The following is a 20821-nucleotide window of genomic DNA, read 5'->3' as shown; positions in this document are numbered from 1 at the left end:
TGGACTGAGATGGCTGCACGAGCAAGTGCATTGTCATGGTGGCAAAACCAGTCCTATCTGCCATAAATCATGCCATTTTTGCACACTGTATGCAATCTTTTCAGAACTTCTAAATAGCTTGATTAACCCTATAATGCCTGAATTTTTAATTTCAGGGAAAAAAATTTTTGTTTTTATTCTTTCATATATATAACAATCAAAATATATTTTAAAAATATAAAATGTGCAATGTTTTTAAAATGTAACCAAATTGTCATATTCATCCATAGATTTATAATAAATGTTATAATTAAGTGTTACGGAAATGTCACGCTTGGCATTGTAGGGCTAACAATCTGACCTGGGGAACAAACTCCAAATGCACCATCCCCCTCACATCAAAATACAAATGAATACTGTCTTGGTCTTTGATTTAACTTGACAGGCTTTTTTGGGTGAGCTGATATGGTGTCTTCACATCTCATCACCAGTAATGACTTTGGAAGAAAAGTCTGGGTCACTTTGGAGCTGTTCTTTCCAAGCGCAGCACTTTTGCTGGTCAGTCAGAACCTGAGGGGCAAAATTTGCAGCGACTCTTCTCATTCCAAAATCTTCCCTTAAACGTCACTGAACCGAGCTCCGATAGTCCAGACCACTTTCCATCTCTTCAGCGGTCCTTCGTCAGTCTTGATGCAAGAGTGCACTAATTCTGTCAACATTTTCGTCTGATCAGGAAGTTGATGGAGTCCAGAAAGAGGTTTGTCATAAGTAGACATTTCACCTTTTTGAAACGAGAAAACCACCCGTGCACTGTTCTTGTAAGCTGTGTTCAACACGACAGTTTCTGCAGCATCTCTCCGGAGCAGGAAACCCAATTTCATAGTTCCCTTAAGTCAGCCATCCCCCAAAATGAGGTTCGTGCACTTTTACGAAAAAAATTCACTGTGACCAGAGAAAACCTTCTCAGGCAAGCCCACTGGCTGCACTAACTCAGTGAGTTGCTGGATGGTTGCCTGGCTGGAAAAATGCATACCACAAAGCTCTGCCCAACAGAGGTTTTTTTTTTTCCGGGAGTGGGGGTGGGGTGGGCTCGTACATAGGCACAGATCAGACAGGCCTCTACCTTCCATCCTCATTCACTCTTTTCTGACACGAATTGTTCTTTCCACAAGCTCTCTGTCTGCTGGGTTTGATAATCTGTTGGAGTGGCCACAGAGCTTCACAGGCGATACAGATTACCTCAAGTCTGGATCAGAAAACATGAAGGGTACTGTCTGGTTCACACAGCACCTCCTCTCAGTCAGCAACCAAGTATTTTTCTGGTCCTCAGCCTCTCAATCACACAATCCTTTGGTTTCTGTGGTCCAGGAAGGCTGCCTCCTACTCTGCCTTGTTGCTTTATGGTTTCAGGGGTACAGCGCCTCTACTGCTCCTGCCACTTTAGTCAGTATTCTTGTGCTTTCTCTGCTCGTGGCTCCTCTCCGTTGGCAGTCACAGAAATCTTGTCCTTAGCTGGCTCTCTTAATGCCTACGGGAATGGCAAAACTGACCATGCCCTGAGTTAGAGTCCTCTACCCCTTATTTACATCGTTCCACCAATCATTTTAACGGGAGTTACAGAGAAATGGCTAGAAGAGCCATAAGTAAGTACTTTTACTTATGTGATAGGTACTTAGGAAATTGCTCTTATTTGTCATTGCTTTATTAAAAGTGAATAACTGAAGCTTATATATTATTACCCTTGGCAACTATTAAAAATTTGATTGAGAAGCCTTAAAAAATCAGTTTAAAGTTGACTTTGTTGTTATTACTATGCAAGATGAGCATTCCTAAACAACTAGAGCAGTGGTTCTCAACCTTCCTAAAGCCACAACCCTTTAATACAGTTCCTCATGTTGTGGGGACCCCCAACCATAAAATTATTTTCGCTGCTACTTTGTAACTGTCATTTTGCTACTGTTATGAATTGGGCGACCCCTGTGAAAGGGTCGTTCCACCCCCAAAGGGGTCGTGACCCACTAAACTAGAGCCTTTTATTCACTGATGGAATTAGTTTTGTGTAAGCATCTTTTAAATTCCTGAAATCTCCTTATTGATGATTTATTCATTTATGCCACAAGTATATGTCAAGCACCTACTATGCCAGCCACTGTTCAGACTTCTCGGGATTCAGCTGTGAAAAAAATGTGACACATTTTCCCCTGTCTTGTATCATAGACCCCAGTGAGAACTTACCCTTTCCTTGCCTTTGCCCTTTTCTGCCCTGCCCTTCTTTCATAGCTCTATATTTATATATTATTGTATTTATCATCCTCATCATTGAGAAAAATGTTTTTCCACTGTAGTGCTAGACTCAGAACTTGTTCCACGATGCTCATCAAATGACCTTTGAATGCATAAGGAACTTCCTTTTCTTTGTGGTCTTCAATGTTGTCCTCTCAAGGTCACTAGACTTACTTGCTGCTCTCTTAAGCTGTGTGAATTTCATCCTCATCTCTGCCCAAAAAAGGAGCAGCAAGGAAGAAGTGACTGCTTGCCAGCAGTTCCTAGGAGGAAAAGAAAGTGAATTCACTTTGTTCTCTTCCCGCATTCTGTTTGCTTCCCACCTCCTTTGACTAGTCAGTTCTTACCCTCCAGAAAACATTCCTAACTTGCCCAAAAGTCACCATAATAGTGAGCTTCTTTTTGAAGCCAAATATGTTTAAGGTTTAAACCTAAATTTTAAAAGAACAGAAAGCAATTTTTGGAACATTTCTCACACTTCAGATTTGCATATGTGAATATACCTTAGACACCACCCCCCACCCCCCCCCACACTTCACACCACACACACAATTCAGCCATGGAGTGAAAGGGTTAGAGGACTGTGATAAGTACTACTTCTCAAACAGACATGATTATTTAAGCTGTTTAGCCCATTCTTCCAGTCTCTCTTTCTGCCTTTATTTTCTTCTTTCCATCAGATTACTATTGTACTATCATATTTTAATGTAGAACTTGAACACCCTACAGTGATTTCTTCTCTGTTTTTGAGAAAATGACGAGAGTGGGCAGTAAAAGATGTGGCCAATCTAACTATGCTAGAGCTTGACTTATACCTAGTAACACCCTAGGCCTCATGTACACACAGTAGCAGGGAATAAGATCCTCTGGGGAACCTTTCAAAACCAAACTCACTGCCATCGATTTGATGCTGACTCAAATAGTGACCCTATAGGACAGGGTAGAACTAACCCCGTGAGTTTCCGAGACTTGAGACTTATTTACCAGAGTAGAAAGCCTTGACTTTCTCTTTCAGATTGACTGCTGGTTTTGATATGGTTTGTTTGCATATCACAGTCTAATGGTTTGCATATCACAGTCTAATGGGTAACCACTGTGCTACCAGGGCTCTTCTGGGGAACATCGTAGAATTTAGCTGCTGCTTTGAACAGGTGATGGTATCAAGTTCTGGAGAGTTACTTGGAGCCATACAGTTAGGTTATCAAGGGAGCAAAAACCAGAAGTTGAGTCTCTTGACTTGTATTTGGTATTTTCCATGATCGAGATGGGACTGTTTCAAAGTTAAGTGATATTTTCATGACTTAATTCTGTGCTCACATTTTAATATTATTTACTTTCTAAAACATGATGTGAAATATTTTAAAGTAAGATATTTTTGTTGAATTATTAAAATATCTAATACAGAAATTCTAGTCTTTAAATAGTAAGCTCTCCAGTTACATACACATAAATTATGATCAGGTCTACCAAGGGCTCAAGTAGAAAGAAAATGTTTTTAAGAAGGATGATGGCAACAAATGTACAAATATACTTGACACAGTGGATATATATATGGATTGTGATAAGAGTTGTACGAGCTCCCAGTAAAATGATTTTTTTAAAAATTATGATCAGGTCACAGCCCCAATGTGCCAAATTTAGGGTGCTCATTGTGCTGTGGTCACTCATGTGGTAGGATATTAGGCCTCTAGATTTTGGGAAAATGTTTGATGGCTAGAGAAAATGATTTTTTAAAAAGTAAGGTTGTGTCATCTGCATATCACAGGTTTTAATTAAGTCTTCCTCCAATCCTGATGCTACATTCTTCATATAATCCAACTTCTCTGATTATTGCTCAGGAAATGGACTGAATAAGTATGTTGAGAGGATACAACCCTGACACTCCTGATTTTAACCATGTAGTATTGTTCTGTGCGCACAACTGCCTCTTGATCCATGTAAAAAGTTTCTCATGAATACAATGAAGTGTCCTGGAATTCCCATTCTTCTGAAGGTTATCTATAGTTTGTTATGATTCATATAGTCTAATGCCTTGTTATAGTCAGTAAAACACAAGTAAATACCTTATGGGTATTCTTTGCGTTGAGAAAGATCTCTCTGAGATTATTATTCACTACCTTTTGCTGACCGTGCAATGCTTTTTCTCTTTTCCTGTGTACCAGATTTGGGGATCTATTAGAGTAGGTTTGAAATGGGTCTTTCTGTACACAGATTATGCCACATAGAATGTACTTCTGAGATCAAATTGTAATTTTCTCGTCACTGTTAAAATCACTGACTGACTCTCTTGTTGGCAGTAAAAACCCAAGCTCACTGCCATCAAGTTGCTTGAGGCTCACAGGGTCCCTGTTTGCATGCAATAGTTGATGTTTAATCAGTGTAGACTTGTACATCTCTAGGGTCTCAGGAGCCTTCTGAAATTGCCCAGTTGTTTATTTTTTTAAATACTTATTTAAAACAACAACTAATTGCCATTGAGTGGATACTGACTTACAGCAACCTTCCAAGGTGGGGGAGAACTGCTCTGTGACTTTTCCAAGGCTGTAACACTTTATAGGAGTAGGAATCCTGTTGGCTGGAGGATTTGAGCTGTGTATCTTGCAGTTAGCTGCCCAACTCGTAACCAGTGAATCATCAGTGCCCCTTTTGATAGTGATAGGATCTGTAAATTGTTCAGATTCTCAAAAGGGTCTAGGTCAGCGGTTCTTATTGTGTGGGTCGTGACGAGTGTCGAATAACCCTGTCACAGAAGTCGCCCGATTCATAACAGAAGCAAAATTACAGTTATGAAGTAGCAACGAAAATAATTTTATGGTTGGGGGCGGGTCACCACAACATGAGGAACTTGAGAACCACTGGTCTAGGTTAATTAAAAAATCAGAAAATTGCTGTTTTATAGGATGAAATTTCCTTGTGGTGCTGAAAAGCATGCTCAGCTTTGTATAATTTCTCAAAAAGCTCCATTTGCTTTCTTGCTAGCTGATCTTCCACTTAAAACTCTCCTGTTTTTTAAAAAATATTACACAGTTCGTGCATTCTTGATTTCTACATCTCGTCATCTGTGTGAGATCCTCTAGGCTCCTGTAGTAGTTAACTTCAGCATGGGAGTCCTCCATTGCTTTACAGATGTTTTCTCACCTGGATATGGACATGTCAATGCCTTTCTCAGAGGTGTGTTTTACTCTTTAATTATGTAATGAATGGATAAAGTTTGGTAGTGTCCATTAGCAAATGGTGCTCATTCTTGTTAATTTGATTCGTCAGCCTACCTTTCTTACTAAGGATATGGATTTCCTTGTTAGATCACAAGCTCAGTTTCTTCTTAAACCCTAGAGTCCATATGAAGGAAAAGCTTTTTCTAACTAATAACTTATATTTATATTAGGTACTTGTGTAAAACAGAATTGCTCTTGTAGAAACTTTAGACAGTTGCTGCATTGAAGATGACAAAGACTGTCTCCCAATAAGTGGAGCCATGTTTTCTTCCATCTTTGGAACAGCTTCACTGTTGTGTGTTTATAGCATTTCCTCTATTCAGAAACTTTTTAAGGAAATTCAGAGGAGAGGGTGACTGAGGCAAAGACAAAGATGGTGTGACCATCTCTGGAGGGGCTACTGCCTGGTATAGTAAGTATATGGGCAGCAGTGACGGGACGGCGGGGGGCACCTAAAGGTGCTTGAGCCTCTGGCTGCTTATATATCTTTTAAAGCCAGCCTTGTTTGGGGTCGTTGCCTGACTTTTTTTTCGGTCGTTGGTATTTCATGTCTCACTTTCCTTCCCGCCTGATTTTATAATTGGAAGATTATATATTAATATAACGCTTAAGCTGTGTAATTAGTATTAGGTATTGAAATTGCTGGTATTGAGCTCTAATAGCCGGCACTGGTTGGGCTGCTCTAACGGAAAGGTTAGCCTTTTGAAACCACCAGCTACTCCCCAGAGGGAAGTTGAAACTTTGTGCTTCCACAGAAATGTGCAGCCTTGGGGAACCCATGGGGTCCCTTCTGCCAGTAGTTCTCTAGAGTTGCTGAGTTGAAAACTATCTGCAAACTGAGACTTGAAATTGCTGTTTAACTTATGTACGTTGTGCTTCTGTTTCCTATGGAAACATATTGTGTGTGTGTGTGTGTGTGTATGTGTGACACACATTGTGTGCGTGTGTGTGAGTGAGACACACATTGCAGTGCTTATACTAACATGTGGCTGCGCTCTTTTACATTTTGTATTCAGTGTTTGAGTATATTATCCGTCATAACAATTTGAATTTATGTAGTGCATTTGGAATTGTTTGTGGATATTACACTTCAGGAATTTTAATCAATCATGTAACTCGTACATATTAAACTAAGATTATATATTATAAAGCAATCTACATGGCTTAGTTACTGCGAGTCAAAGTACTGTGAGACCTCAGATGTTATGATAACTGCTATTACGTGTAGCTATTTAGTTTTGGAAATATGGCTAGGAGCCCTGGTGGTGCAGTGGTTAAGCACTTGGCGACAAAACTAAATAGCTAATTTTTAAATTTTATTTAATTGTAATGAATTTTAAGCCTTAACTAGTCATGTGTGGTTAATGACTATCATAATGAACTAGAAGACTTTTATGTAACCCAGTTTTTCCAACTGAGAAGAGAAGATAAAATTTAATAAAACTTAAGTTGTGTAATTAGTATTAAGTATTGAAATTGCTGGTATTGAGCTCTAATAGCGGGCGCTAGTTGGGCTACTTCACTGGGTTATAAGAATTAGATAACATAATATATGTGGAGGTTTCCATTAAAGTGGGAAAATGTAATGAAAAGCTACTAATGGAATTTTTCCATGAACTTTTTGAAGTCCCCTCGTATTTAAGGAACTTAACATAATGCAGCTCTGTTGCAGTGAGCTTGGATTTCTTTGATTTTCTTAACACAATACTTGATGCAAACTATGTCCTTGAAAACTGAGCTAATTGTAATGACTACTACATATTTAATATGCTGGAGTTACTTTCTTTTCAAAATTAAACATCTTTGTTTTTATTCTTTCCTTCCAGGATTAATGTATTTTTGGACATCAAGTGCAATATTGAGAGGAAAACAAGTCACATCATTGTTGAAGTCATTTCTGCTTATTTTATTTGTAATTTATGATTTGATTTGAATACAGTAATGGGGGGAGCTGTGAGTGCTGGAGAAGATAATGATGACTTAATCGATAACTTAAAAGAAGCTCAGTATATCCGCACGGAAAGAGTGGAACAAGCCTTCAGAGCTATTGACCGTGGAGATTACTATTTGGAAGGCTACAGAGACAATGCTTACAAAGACTTGGCCTGGAAGCATGGCAACATTCACTTATCAGCCCCATGCATTTATTCTGAAGTTATGGAAGCATTGCAACTTCAACCAGGATTGTCTTTTCTTAACCTGGGAAGTGGAACCGGATATTTAAGTACAATGGTGGGCTTGATTTTAGGTAATTTTATTTTTGTAAAATTTTATTTTCAAGTAGATTAAGCTGTTTATATTTCTGTATGTGATTTATAGGGTATATAGCTTTGTATATCTTTGAGTGTGTGTATTCACAATAGTAATCTTTCTTAAATGTGGAAACACAAGGCAATATTCTTCTCATCCCAGCCCTAATTTCGGGAGTTATACTTAGGTCCTGCCGACCATCCTAATCTTATAGTAGCTCTTGGAACTCGTCTTTGATCTTCAATTGTTATCTCTGTTTGAACAGCTAGCTGATAGGCAGGCAGCTCAGAACTGTTATATAATCTGTTTCAGAAAAATTATTCTGACTGCTAGCTAGAAAGTTTGGTAGTTCACAATGACCCATTTTAAATAAGAGGATTGTGCTGGTTCCTTGTTGTTGGAGAGATGGGTGTATGGTGAAGACTGTGTAGTGCTGGTGGGGCAAAGAAAGGTTGGAGAAAAGTACAAGGAAGAGAGCAGTCCATCTTCACTAAACTGTTAGTGTATTTATTGATTATCTACACTGTCAGGCATTGTTAAAGGAGCTGAGCAGCAAATAGGGACAAAGGTCTCTGACCTCATAGAGCTTATTGGATGTCACCCACTACATGGTTTGAAGCACTTAACTTAGAGTGATTCTTCCTAATAATCCTTGAACATGTATACTATTATTACTTCTATTACATAGGTTAAGAAAGTGAGTACAGAGAGCTGAAATACTCATTTAAGGCCAGATAGCGAGGGAATGATATCTGGGAACATAGGGGATGTGAGTGGTTGCAGGTAGGTGGAAGGAAATCTGCTACAAGACATGCTTACGCTGTTTCATCAGTTAATCTGCCATATTTACTGAGTGCTAATGTGTACCACCAGGCACCCTGGTAGCGTACTGGTTATTTGATGAGCTGCTAACTTCAAGGTCAGTAGTTCAAAACCACCAGCCCCTTAGAGGGAGAAAGGGCTTTCTACTCTCATAAAGTTACTATCTCTGGAACTCCCAGGTGCAGTTCTACCCTGTCATATCCAAAAAGCTCTCTGCCAGCGAGTCAGTACTGACTCATAGTGCTCCCCTGTGGGTTTCTGGGACTGTAACTGTTTATGGGAGTAGAAAGGTCAGTCTTTCTCCTGCAGAGCTGCTGGTGGTTTCAAAGTCCAGCCCAACACGTAACCACTACAGAGTCACTATAAGTCAGCCTTGACTTTATGGCAGCGAGTTTAGTTTCCTTTTTTGAGACTATCAAAGGAGCCTCGGTGGCACAGTGGTTAAGATCTCATCGCTAGTGAAGTGTCAGCCCTTTGAACCTGCAGATTGCTAAACATGTGGCAGTCTGCTACTCTGAAGATAACAGCCTTGGGACCCTTGTGAATGAGTTTTACTCTGCCCTGTAGAGACTAGAGAGCGAGAGAGAATAGTCCATGGAAAAGGGCATCATGCTTGGTAGAGCATCAACGGAAAAAGAGAAAGCCTCTCAAGGAGTTGGTGTGGCACAGTGCTGCAACAGAGGGCTCAGACATAACCACTGCGAGACTGATGCAAGATAGGCAGTGTTGTGTAGCTGTGAGTTGGAAATGAGGCAACGGCACCTACGAACAGTAGAGATATTTTGAGTTGGAATAAAATACTGTTGTGTTTTGGTTTGTTGTTTTTTGGAATGTGTGTCAAACATTAAGGTAGAGCATTAAGGCCTATAACATTGACTCTTAACTCTTGCCCTTGAATTTTGCTTTCTGATGTGGTAAAAGTGAGGTGGGAAACGAGGACAACATAGGACACTGTGTGTGCTATCATTGAAGTTTACGCTCAAGATACAAACATAGGCTGTGGTTTAATATTTGTTCTAAAGTGATATGTATGAAGGATTTTAATAAGAGAAATGGCTTACCCTCTTAAAGGTGACCCTGTGTCCCAGTTTCCTGAGACAGTCCTGATTTATCCCTATTGCCCTAGCATCAGAATTCATGGTATCCCTTTTTGTTCTCAGAATAATCCCAGTTTGGACAATTTATCATCATTTTGTTTAACTTTTAAGGGATTTTCAGGCTCGACATTCCCCATTCCTACACATTAGGTAGCCCTTTACTCTTTCAGGCATAGAATTTGTGATATATTTAAGGCGCACACGTACACGTACACATACAGTCCTCTTTCAGTCCATAGTTGGGTCTGCTTTTGCTACACAGTGACTTCTTGAAAATGGCAATGATTAGTAATTTTTACTGGTGAAGAGAAATTTAGATGATTACATTTAAACATGATTGATGCCTATCCTTTTCACTAATATTTTCTCAGTATGCTGGAATAATGTTTTGAGCTTGATCCTTGATGTATTTAGAATGTATTAGTAGTTTATTTTTTAATACTGAATAATATTCTGTTGAATGGATATATACCACATTTTGTCAATTTCCCAGTTGATGAGCATTTGAATTGTTTCTACTTTTTGCTATGATGAATAATGTTGCTATAAACATTCGCTTACAAGTCTTTGTGTGGACATCGTGTTTTATTTCTCTTGGGTGAATTCCCAGTAGTAGAATTGTTGGGTAGTGTGGCTAATTTGGAGCCCTGGTGGCTTAGTGGTTACCCATTGGCCTGATAACTTGCAAAGTCAGCATATTGAAACTACCAGCTGGTCTTTGAGAGAGATGGGGCTTTCTCCTCCCATCAAGAGTTACAGTCTCAGAAAGTCACAAGGGCAGTTCTACCCTACCCTAACCCTATAGGGTTGATATGAGTTGGCATCAACCTGATGGTGGTGTGTTTGGTTTTAATGGCTAATTTATATTTAAGAACTTATTAAATTGTTTTCAGAAGTTGCTGTACTGTTTAATTACAAATAATGCACGAGATTTCAATTTCTCCACATCCTCATTGACATTTATTATTTTCTCTCTGTGTGTGTATATTGTGCCTTTCTGTACTTAACAGTCATTTTAACTGCGTGTGAAATGATATCTCGTTGTGGTTTTAATGTGCACTTCGCTAAGGAGATCTGATGGCCCTGAGGTCTGTAAGGCATTGGGTTACTAACCAAAAGGTTTGCAGTTGAAACCTCCCAGCTGCTCTGCACGAGGAAGATCAGGCTGTCTGCTCTTTTAAAGATTTATAGTCTTGGGAACTTTGTAAAGTTGGTGTGATTTGGGATCAGCTGTGACAGGGGTGTCTTGTTTGAGGTTTTAATGTATGTCAAAGGAGTCCTGGTCATTAGTGGTCAAGAGCATATCTGCTAGCTTAAAAGTTGGCATTTTGAACCTACCAGCTGCTTCTCAAGAGAAGTCTGTTTCAATAAAGATTATACCTTTGGAACCTTATGGGTTTCTACTCTGCCTTAGGGGGGGGCGCTGTGTGTTTGAATCGACTCAAGACAATGGGTTTGCTTTGGGGAATGACTAGTGATATTGAGTATGTATTCATGTGCTCACTAGCCATTCCTATGTTTTCTTTGGAAAATGTATATTCAAATTACCCCAGCCAGAAATTTGAATTTCAGTTTGTTTGTTTTTTTCCTTAAAAAAACCAAAAAACCCAGCAGTATGAAATGGCATACTTCGAAGTTTTCCATTTTCTACTTCTTTAGAGGTTGCATTTCCATTTCGGTAATAACTTATAAATAGATCCAGCCATAAGATAACCAATTCATTGTGTGACATTCACTGTAAATAGGAATGATTATTGATTGAAGTCACGAGGTTTTTAGGAAGCAAGGATAATATGTATTGTAATTTAGAAATCCATAAGCCAACTAAAATTAATAGGTATTTTGAATGGAGTCTGGAAGATTTTCTTGTGAGAGTACTCCCCATTCCATGGTGGTATATACATGAGATATACAGGGGTACCCCAAAAGGATTTTTTTATGTATTTACATTTTTTAACAAAACAACCGTACCACCTTCAAAGTACTCTCCATTATACTTAACACATTTGTCAAATTTGGAAACATTTTTCAAATTCATCTGTTTGGATGGTTGACAGCACTTCCCTCGTTTTTCTTCACCTCTTCTACATCATCCAATCACTGTCCTTTCATTTCCCTCTGTATTCATGGAAACAAAAAGAAGCAAGAATGGAGCAAGGTTATGTGAATAAGATGCATGAGGCAAGAGAGACATGCTGTTTTTTGCCAAAAATTGGTGCACTGAAATGGCTGCGTGAGCAGGTGCATTGTCGTGATGGCAAAACCAGTCCCGTCTGCCACAGATCAGACCTTTTTTACCGCACAGTGTTACGCAGTCTTTTCAGAACCTTTAAATTCTGACTGGGTGCACCAGACTACAAATGTGCTATCCCCCTCACATCCCAAAACAAATGAGTATCAGCTTGATCGATGATTTCACTTGACAAGCTTTTTAGGGGCCAGGTGTTGATGATGTCTTCCACTGGCTTGATTGATGTTTGCTTTCAGGGTTATAATAAATAATAGCACCATGTCTTGTCACCAGTAATGACCTTGGGAAAAAAGTCTGGGTCACTGTGGAACTGTTGTTTCAAAGCACAGCATGTTTCCAGTTGATGCTCTTTTCCTGGTGAAGCACAAATTTTGCAGTGATTTGCATCCCCAAATCTTCCATTAAAAGTCATTGAACTGAGCTCCAAGATAGTCCAGATAGCTTTGCCTTCCCTTCAATGGTCTGTCGATGGTCTTCGAGCACAAGTGCTCAAATTTTGTGGAGCTTTTTGTCTAGGAAGTTGACGGACATCCAGAAAAAGGTTTGTCATCAGTCGACATTGTACCTTTTTTGAAGTGAGAAAACCACGCATACACTTGAGTGTTTTCTATAGTGTTTTCCTTGTAAACTGTGTTCAGCATCACAACAGTTTCTGCAGCATTTTTCCCCAAGCAGGAAACAAAATTTCACAGCCACATGGCTGTTCTCTTAAATCAGTCATGCCCTAAAACAAGGTAAAGCGAAACTGCTTTTATGAAAAAATTTCTCTTGTGACCAGAGAGAACCTTCCCAGGCAATGCTACTGGGTGCACCAACTCAGAGGGAGTTGCTATAGATGCCCTCCGAGTGGGGGGACAGGGGTGGGGGTGGTGGGGGGTGGAAATGCGTACTTTGAAAGCTCTGCTGGGCTTTTCTCCATTTGGGGCGGGGGGTGGGGGTGTTACCCAGTCGTATGCTTACTTTATTGTCAGTATGCTTTATTTTCAAATTGAATATATATTTGTTGTGCTTTTAATGCCATCTGCCTACATCTTAGTTAGAAATCTTTGAAATTTGGAATTGTAGCTATATTTACATTTTTTAAAATTATTTGGTCAGAGACCATTATCTCAGAAACTGCTAACTGTGGAGAGGATACAGCAATATAAGACACATCTCTGCCTTTGAAATTGTACAAGGCCTTTACAATCTGAAGTGGTGTGTCATTTATTTAATCGGCTGTTATTTGTTTGCTTCATGAGTATTTACAGGGATCATTCAACATGTTGGGCTCAGTCTCCTCCCACATTTCACAAATAAGTATGCACGAGAACAAAAGAGTTGATAAGAATTGCTTTCAGGTAAATGGCTTCCATTAAAAAGAATTTAGAGGAGGATTTGAAATACTTAAATCAGCTTTTTAAAAATATTATATTGACCTATAATTTAAAACTCATGCATATAAGCATTAATACCATTCCCCCCTCCTGTCTTGTATTTTATTATTTTCAATCCTTGTATCACACAAGCTGGAATCTTCATATGTATTGACTTAGCTTACTGTCATTAGATGGCTGCTTGTTTTAAGACAAACCTTTAACACCCTAGATGCTATTCTTTCTGCTGTCTAGGCACCATCTGACATCATTATCACACTTTCCTACAGCACCCGTGTTTTCAGTGATCTCTTCATGACGGCAAACATTCAGTGTGTGCATGTTATAAGGAAGGACTGTTTGTTATTAGATTAGGGCTATAGTTAAGCATGAGCTCATGTAGCTATGGTTTATATATATACCTAGTTCATTATCCTTTTATTGAGGAACATAAAGTATCTTGATGAGGATTTCAAATACTGCTCAGAAAAGGACAATTTACACTTTTAGAATAGCTTTTTTAATCAAAGTACATGGATTGTTGACCTGTACAGTTCGAAAACTCAAGTGATCAGACACTACACAAATAATGAGGGTTGTAGATAGAGCATAACTTTCATTAATGTTCATTCACAAAGGCAGAACCATGCCTGCTAGACTGAGACATGCCATAAAAAGCAAGGAAACCATGACTAGCAATTGTGTGGTAATCCTGAACTGCCATTCATTGGGCATCTTCAAAGGAAGAGATCTGAACCAAAGTCCAACAACCTCTAAATCTATAACCTTGCTAGAACAGTCATATGGTTCTCACACTAGGGCGTTTCAATCTTAAGTCCAAGGAATAGTTCGAATCCTTATATCTGCTGCAGATGAGTGTAAGGTAAAAAGCAGTTTGCATAGTGTATTCCCAAATCGCATTAATTTGGTGTGGCCTCTGAAGAATGCTGTGCACCTCAAAAGGACAGATCTAAAATTTTGGTGGACATTAGCATATGGCTTGGTAGGGCTGGTAGAAACTAGGTCAAAAGTGCCCAATTAGGAAGATAGTCCCAGGCTTATTCTCCCCTTATGTGTCTGTATAAGTAAGGGTAAGCATTTTCCCCGAGTGACAGGTTACCCAGCTAGTTTACCCACCAACAGAGGTATGATCTCCTTCTCAAAGACAGACCTGCCTCTCCCCACCGCTGGACTTGGATTTCCATTAAGGTTCACTGAGTCCCCTTTTGGGAGTGTATCGCTATATGGTGACTGTAGAATAATGTTATATGGAAGGAACTGATTGGTCTTCTCACAGCATCAGAAAATTGACTTCAGCCTAGGTAAGGTCCCAGTGGTTATTAAACGAGGGGGGTACCCCTCAGAAAACAGAATTTTTTTTAAAGCTATGTATTTAAATTTTTAAACTTTTTTATTGGAGGCTAGTACACTTCCTATTATAATCCATACATACATCCATTGTGTCAAGCACATTTGTACATGTGTTGCCATTATCATTCTCAAAACACCTGCTTTCTATTTGAGCCCTTGGTTTCAGCTGCTCATTTTTCCTCCCCCTATCCCCTCCCCCTTGAACTCTTGATAATTTATAAATTATTATTATTTTGTCATATCTTACGCCATCGATGTCTCCCCTCACCTATTTCTACGCTGTCCGTCCCCCAGGGACTAGGTTATATGTAGATCCTTGTAATCCCCTTTCTCCCCCACCTTCCCTCCACCCTCCCGATATCACCACCATCACCACTGGTCCAGAGGGGTTCATTGTTCTGGATTCCCTGTATTTCCAGATCCTATCTGTGCCAGTGTACATCCTCCGGTCCAGCATCACTTTCAAAATACTTTTGTTACACTTAATATGTTTGTCAAATCTGCAATTCCCATCTTGGAAACATTTTTCAAATTCATCTGTTTGGATGGCTGACAGCACCTCCCTCATTTTCTTTTTTTTTAACTTCACTTCTTAGTTGTCAAATCTGTCTTTCAGGTCCTTCTGCATTCGCAGAAACAAAAAGTCACCCTGAGTGAGGTCAGGTGAGTAAGGTGTTTGGGCAAGAGAGGCATGCTGATTTTTTACCCAAAATTGGAATACTAAACTCCAAATATACTGCAAATGGACATTTTTGTTTATTTTGTGAAATTGACGGATGTCCAGGAAAAGGTCATCAACTGACATTTCACCTTTTTTGAAACGAGAAAAGCACTTGTACACTTGAGTTTTTTTCCATAGCACTGTCTTCATAAGTCGCGTTCAACATCACGACACTTTCTGCCACATTTTTCTCAAGCAGAAGCAAAATTCCACAGCCACATGCAGTTCTCTTATATCGACCATCACCAGAAATGAGGTTCAAGCGAAACTGCTTTTACGAAAAAATTCCCTATGATCAGAGAATCTTCCCAGGCTACGCCACTGGGTGCATTAAATCAGAGTGAGTTGCTAGATACTTGCTAACTGGGGAAAAATGTGTACTACAGAAGCTCCGCTAGGTGTAGCTTTTTTCTGATTTTTGGGTGGGAGGGGTTACCCCCTTGTATACCCAACAGAGATACTGCTGGGTCATATGGGATTTCTACTCCCAGTTATTTTAGGTAGTGTCATGTTGCTCTAAACCAGCAGTTCTCAACCTGTGAATCGCGACCCCTTTGAGGGTCAAAAACCCTTTTACAGGGTTGCCCGATTCATAATAGTAGCAAAATTACAGCTAAGAAGTAGCAATGAAAATCATTTTATGGTTGGGTTGGGGAGTCACCATAACATGAGGAACTGTATTAAAAGGTCACGGCATTAGGAAGGTTGAGAACCACTGCTCTAAACAATGGTTATATATGTTTATAAAGCTCACCAGCAGTATACAAGTGTTCTAATCTCCACACCCTAGCCAGCATTTTTGTTTTGTTTGTTTTTTAAATTAGTGTATTGTTGTGGGTGTTAGGTGATCTTTATTATTTTGATTTGCATTTCCTGGGTGGCTAGTGATCGAGAATGAGCAGTTTTTCTTTTTTTCCTTTTCATGAGCACTTTTTCATTGGTTAGCCATTGAGTGTCATCTTTGATGAACCGTCCAGGTCTGTTGCCCATTTTTAAATTGGATTGCATGTTTTTTTCTTATTGAAGTGTTGCAGAATTCTATAGATTATAGCGATTAGTCTTTTGCTCATTGGGTTGTGGCTAAAGATCTTTTCCAAGTTCAGGAGCTTTCTTTATACTCTTGATGAAGTCAGTTGATGTGGTGCCTTATTTTTAGTAGGTGTCAGTTGTCTATATTGTCTTTTATTGTGTGTGCTTCCTTTGTTATATTTGGTAGCATGTATATGCGTTGCAATAGGGCCCTTAGGTTTGGCCCAATTTACTCACAGATGATCCTTATAGATCTGAGATTTTAAATTAACTTTTCAAATACTATTCTCTTAAATAGTTGAATACATTTTCTTAGTTTTTTGAATTTGCTTTGGTAGAAACTATTTTGGTAGACTGTTTTAATGTTCCAATGTAGAGTCAGATGTAATTCAGAAGTTTCTCTGGATATATTTCGTTTTAATATTGTCAGCCAGTTTGTTGGAAATAGGTAAATCAATTGATTGTAATATCAGTTCTTGATATTTAGACACCTAATTACTTTATGCCATGAGTCCTGTATTTTTGCATCTGTTTACACCAGCATTTGGAGATCTTGTTTAAACATATTTCTAAGATTCAGATGTAATAAAAGAAAACAGTATTTACATGAGAAGACTTAAAAAATTTATAGAAACATTCCATTATCTCTTGATTGCATTTTTTCCACAAACTATATGAAACTCTGTCATATATCTGTAAAGGAGGAGCCTGAGGACTAGAATTGGTTTCTCTTAATTCTCAGTCTCCTTTCCTAAGCCTGCGTAGTGGGGAAAATCCTCCAGTCTTAGGTATACCTAGCTAGCTATGCCTTCACGAACCACAGATAATTACGTATAATATGATTTTAGTAAGAGACAATAGATTAAAATATTTCTTTTTATTATCTAGTTAGTAATTACCTAACCTCATGCGGATTCATTTTTTCCCCTTTCATTTACTTTTCAATGGTTTTCTGTGTCTGTAACATCAAGGATACTTTATACATGATATTCAGGGAAGGAAAGAAACCATTTCTGTCTACTTTTCTTTTGTTACTTTCCTTGACTACTTTTAAAGTTACTTTAAATTCTTCCCAAAGCACACTTTCTAAACATGAAATTACTAATAATATGTCACTTGATTTTACTAGTTTGTTATATATATATATATATCAAATAATTCACCTGCTCCCCCTTGTGGTATTTAGTTTTGTCTAACATCTTATTTACTCTTACTAATTCTTGATATTAGTTTACCAAAGGGAACAGAACTTGAAAATCTCAAATAGATGGGTTTTGTAAAAATTAGAAGATTTGGTGAAGTTTAGATTGGCTGCAGAGCCTCAGACATACTCCTCGAGACTGTGTATGCAGATCATGAGACACACCCTGAGAGGCCTTGTCTCACTTGTTTGAGGTGGGACCTAAGCATTGGCAGTTTAAGTCAACATTGATTTTAATAGATTTTTTAACTTAATCTAATTTTAAAAGAAAAGATAAATATTCTGAGGTTATTATTCTACTATACAGTCAATATTGGAAACATAGCTGTAATCTTGCCAGTCAAGTAACCAATTATATGAGGGGGCTTCAAAAAATCTGGGGAAAATGGAATTAAAAGATACAATTTTTCCATGTGCTTTTGAAACCCCAGTATATTGGGATAGGTAACATAATTTATAACAACAATTTGCCTCCATATTATAGATTGTAGTTTGTGAAATACATTCATATAAGATTTTCCTAAGTACCCTGTAAGGCAGGTAAGTGTAGATATCTTTTCTATTTTATAGATTAGATAATGGTCTTCAAACATGTAACAGGTATTTGCCAACTAAAAATTAATTGATCTTTGCAGGACATTGATTTACATATTATGAGTAATTTTTGCCTGTGGCCCAGTTCACTAAATTAGCATGCCACAAAATACTGAAGGCACAGAGCTTCCCGCAAACTCAAAGTGAAGCTCTCAGGGTCCCTGGCTTACCTTAGGCTAGCCTTTTTACAGAGCCTTGTTAGAGGACTTGGTAGCATAAGTGCCAGGTATCATGACTGAACACCTATGTAAAGTAGAAATAGAGCTGGTTGTTTGGGTTTCTTTTTTGCTTTTCTCTCAAGAGATTGGTTATATCCTTTAATGCATTTCTTTTTAATTACTTTCATTGTTAGTGTGATATATTTGAATTATGAAGTATTGGTAATTAGAGATATGAAGGTAAGTCAAAAAGTACTGCGCCCCAGTTTAGCAAACAGTGCCTTAGACAGGAACAACTAGAGAATTAAAATCAACAATGAGGAGGATGTAGAGATCCTGGGGGTGTTGGAGCAACAGCAGTCTAACTGAGAGGAATTACTACGTGGCAGAAGGGCAAGCACGATGGTGGGGCAGGAGAAAGGTAAAAGGAAACAGGAGAGCTCTAGGAAGCAAAGCTATGGATAGAGGTAGAAACATAGGTGTGTACATATGTAAATACATAAATTCATGAAAATAGAGGTATTGGCCCTTGTACATATATTTACATGGCAATACACTGAGGTAGTGGACTGACTTTGGGCCTCTGCTCAAGCCCTGCCTCAATGCAAGAACACTTTGTTCTAACAACCTGGCACTCTGTGATGCTTGCACTCCTGGCACGATCACTGAAGACAAAATGGGTGCGTGAACAAATGTGAAGAAAGCAGATGGTGCCTGGATATATAACGTCTGGGGTCTTAAAGGTTTGAAGTTAAACAAGTAGCCATATAGCAGAGAAGCAGCAAGCCCACATGGAAGAAGCACACCAGCCTGTGCGATCTTGAGGTGTTGATGGGATTGGGTAACAGGCACCAGAAGACCCCAAACAAACAAACAAAAAACATGGTTGAGCACAAGGGGGGTCAGAGCAGAGTCCCAAAACCCATCTGTGACAATAGTACATCCCCTCACAGAAGGGTCCCAAGGAAGGGATGAGTCTACCAGGGTGCAGTATAGCATAGATGAAACAAACACTATTATTCTGGTTCCTTGGGGCTTCCTTACCCCCCACTATCATGAACCCAGTCCTGCCTTGTACTGAGCATGTGCACAGGTACAAGTAAGAGTTACGAGCTCAAGACACATGAAATCCAGGAACAGGAATGGGAGTAGTGATACAAGAAGGGTAGGGAGAACATGGGGAAGAGGAGGGGAGGAAGGGGGAACCGATTGCAATGATCGACACATAACCACATGCACCCCATGGGGATAAATAGAAACCATGGGGAAAGGGAGACAGCAGTCAGTGTAGCTTTGACAATAATGATAATTTATTAAGGGGTCATGAGAGGGGAGGGAGCGAAAAAAGCTGATATCAAGAGCTCACATAGAAAATTTTAGACAATGATGGCAACATATGTACAAATATGCTTAATATAGTTGATGTATGGATTGTTATAAGAGCTGTAAGTGCTCCCAATAAATGATATTTAAATAAGTAAATACTGCACCCAAAATCATAGATATATATACCTGATACCAAAACCTAACAATTACTGGGCTTCATGTTCAAGTGGTGATTGTTGATTAACTGGTGGGTAATAAATAAGTTAGATTAGTAGATTTAAGTAATGATAATTAGATTTGTGAAATTTAGTCAAAGAGTATTGCTCCAAAAATTATAGAAACTTGTTACACATAAATGCCATATTGTAAAGCCTTTGGTTTTCTACATATCTCTGTGTAGACCAACCGCCTTCTGAAGATGGCGGTTCCATCGCTCCAACCCTCCCTGACTAACTCTGTGATTTTTCGCTTACACCATGTCAAGCCAGTATTTTTGGTATCATCCAGGTATTCTAGTTTGTTTATATTATGTTTGGGTTTGGCAACAAAAGAAGCCTGCAGGGATAGAATATGGGTTGTATGGTAGTTTTCACAATAAAATTTGCATAGGATAGCCCTCACTGCTTTCAAAGAATGAGCTGGTGTAATGTTATGATGGGAAACAGTTTTCTTCTAGTGCAGCTTTCCTGGCCTTTTTCTTATCAGTGTAGTTTTCCATTTTCTTAGAGTGTTTCATAATAAACCCCTGTGATGGACCAATGTCCTTTGAGAAAAGCTATCAAGATTGCCCCTTTGGAGTCCCCGAAACTTCCTGACCTAAGTTGAACTCTGTGGTTGGGATTTAACTGGTCCAGCAGGGCCCCTCAGAAGCCATGGCTTATTTGGACCTTTTTTTTTAAGGCACCCTAGTAAGACTAAGATAGGTTTATTACTATTTAAACAACTTGTTTATAGCTGTCCAGTGGTTACAGACATGTTTAAACATTTTGTTTGGAATAAACTCATGCGTGTATGAACTGGAAATTTTGTAGCAATACTTTTTGACTCACCCTAATGCTTTTATGTTTAAATTAAAATGATTCCATTTATCTAACATAATCAAATGACCTCTTTCCTTAAATATTAGAGCATAGTATTCTATAAGATATTTATCATGTTAAGCAAATCTC

General features: G+C 38.8%; 1 protein-coding gene across 1 annotated transcript in view; it reads left to right on the top strand.

Annotated features, from left to right (window-relative positions):
• The first annotated feature begins 7321 nt into the window (after window positions 1-7321).
• Window positions 7322-20821, top strand: part of PCMTD1 (protein-L-isoaspartate (D-aspartate) O-methyltransferase domain containing 1) — a 50444-nt gene continuing 36944 nt past the window's right edge. The window contains exon 1 of the mRNA XM_004697550.2: window positions 7322-7725. Within this exon, the coding sequence (XP_004697607.1) occupies window positions 7419-7725 (307 nt within the window). The 5' untranslated portion in view covers window positions 7322-7418. The remainder of the gene's footprint in view (window positions 7726-20821) is intronic.

This window comes from Echinops telfairi, unplaced genomic scaffold, assembly GCF_000313985.2.
Source record: "Echinops telfairi isolate 266 unplaced genomic scaffold, ASM31398v2 ScPeMD7_1;HRSCAF=3_0, whole genome shotgun sequence".
Lineage (NCBI taxonomy): Eukaryota > Metazoa > Chordata > Mammalia > Afrosoricida > Tenrecidae > Echinops > Echinops telfairi.
The sequence above is the reverse complement of the archived record's forward strand: the minus strand, read 5'-3'. Positions and strand labels throughout refer to the sequence as shown.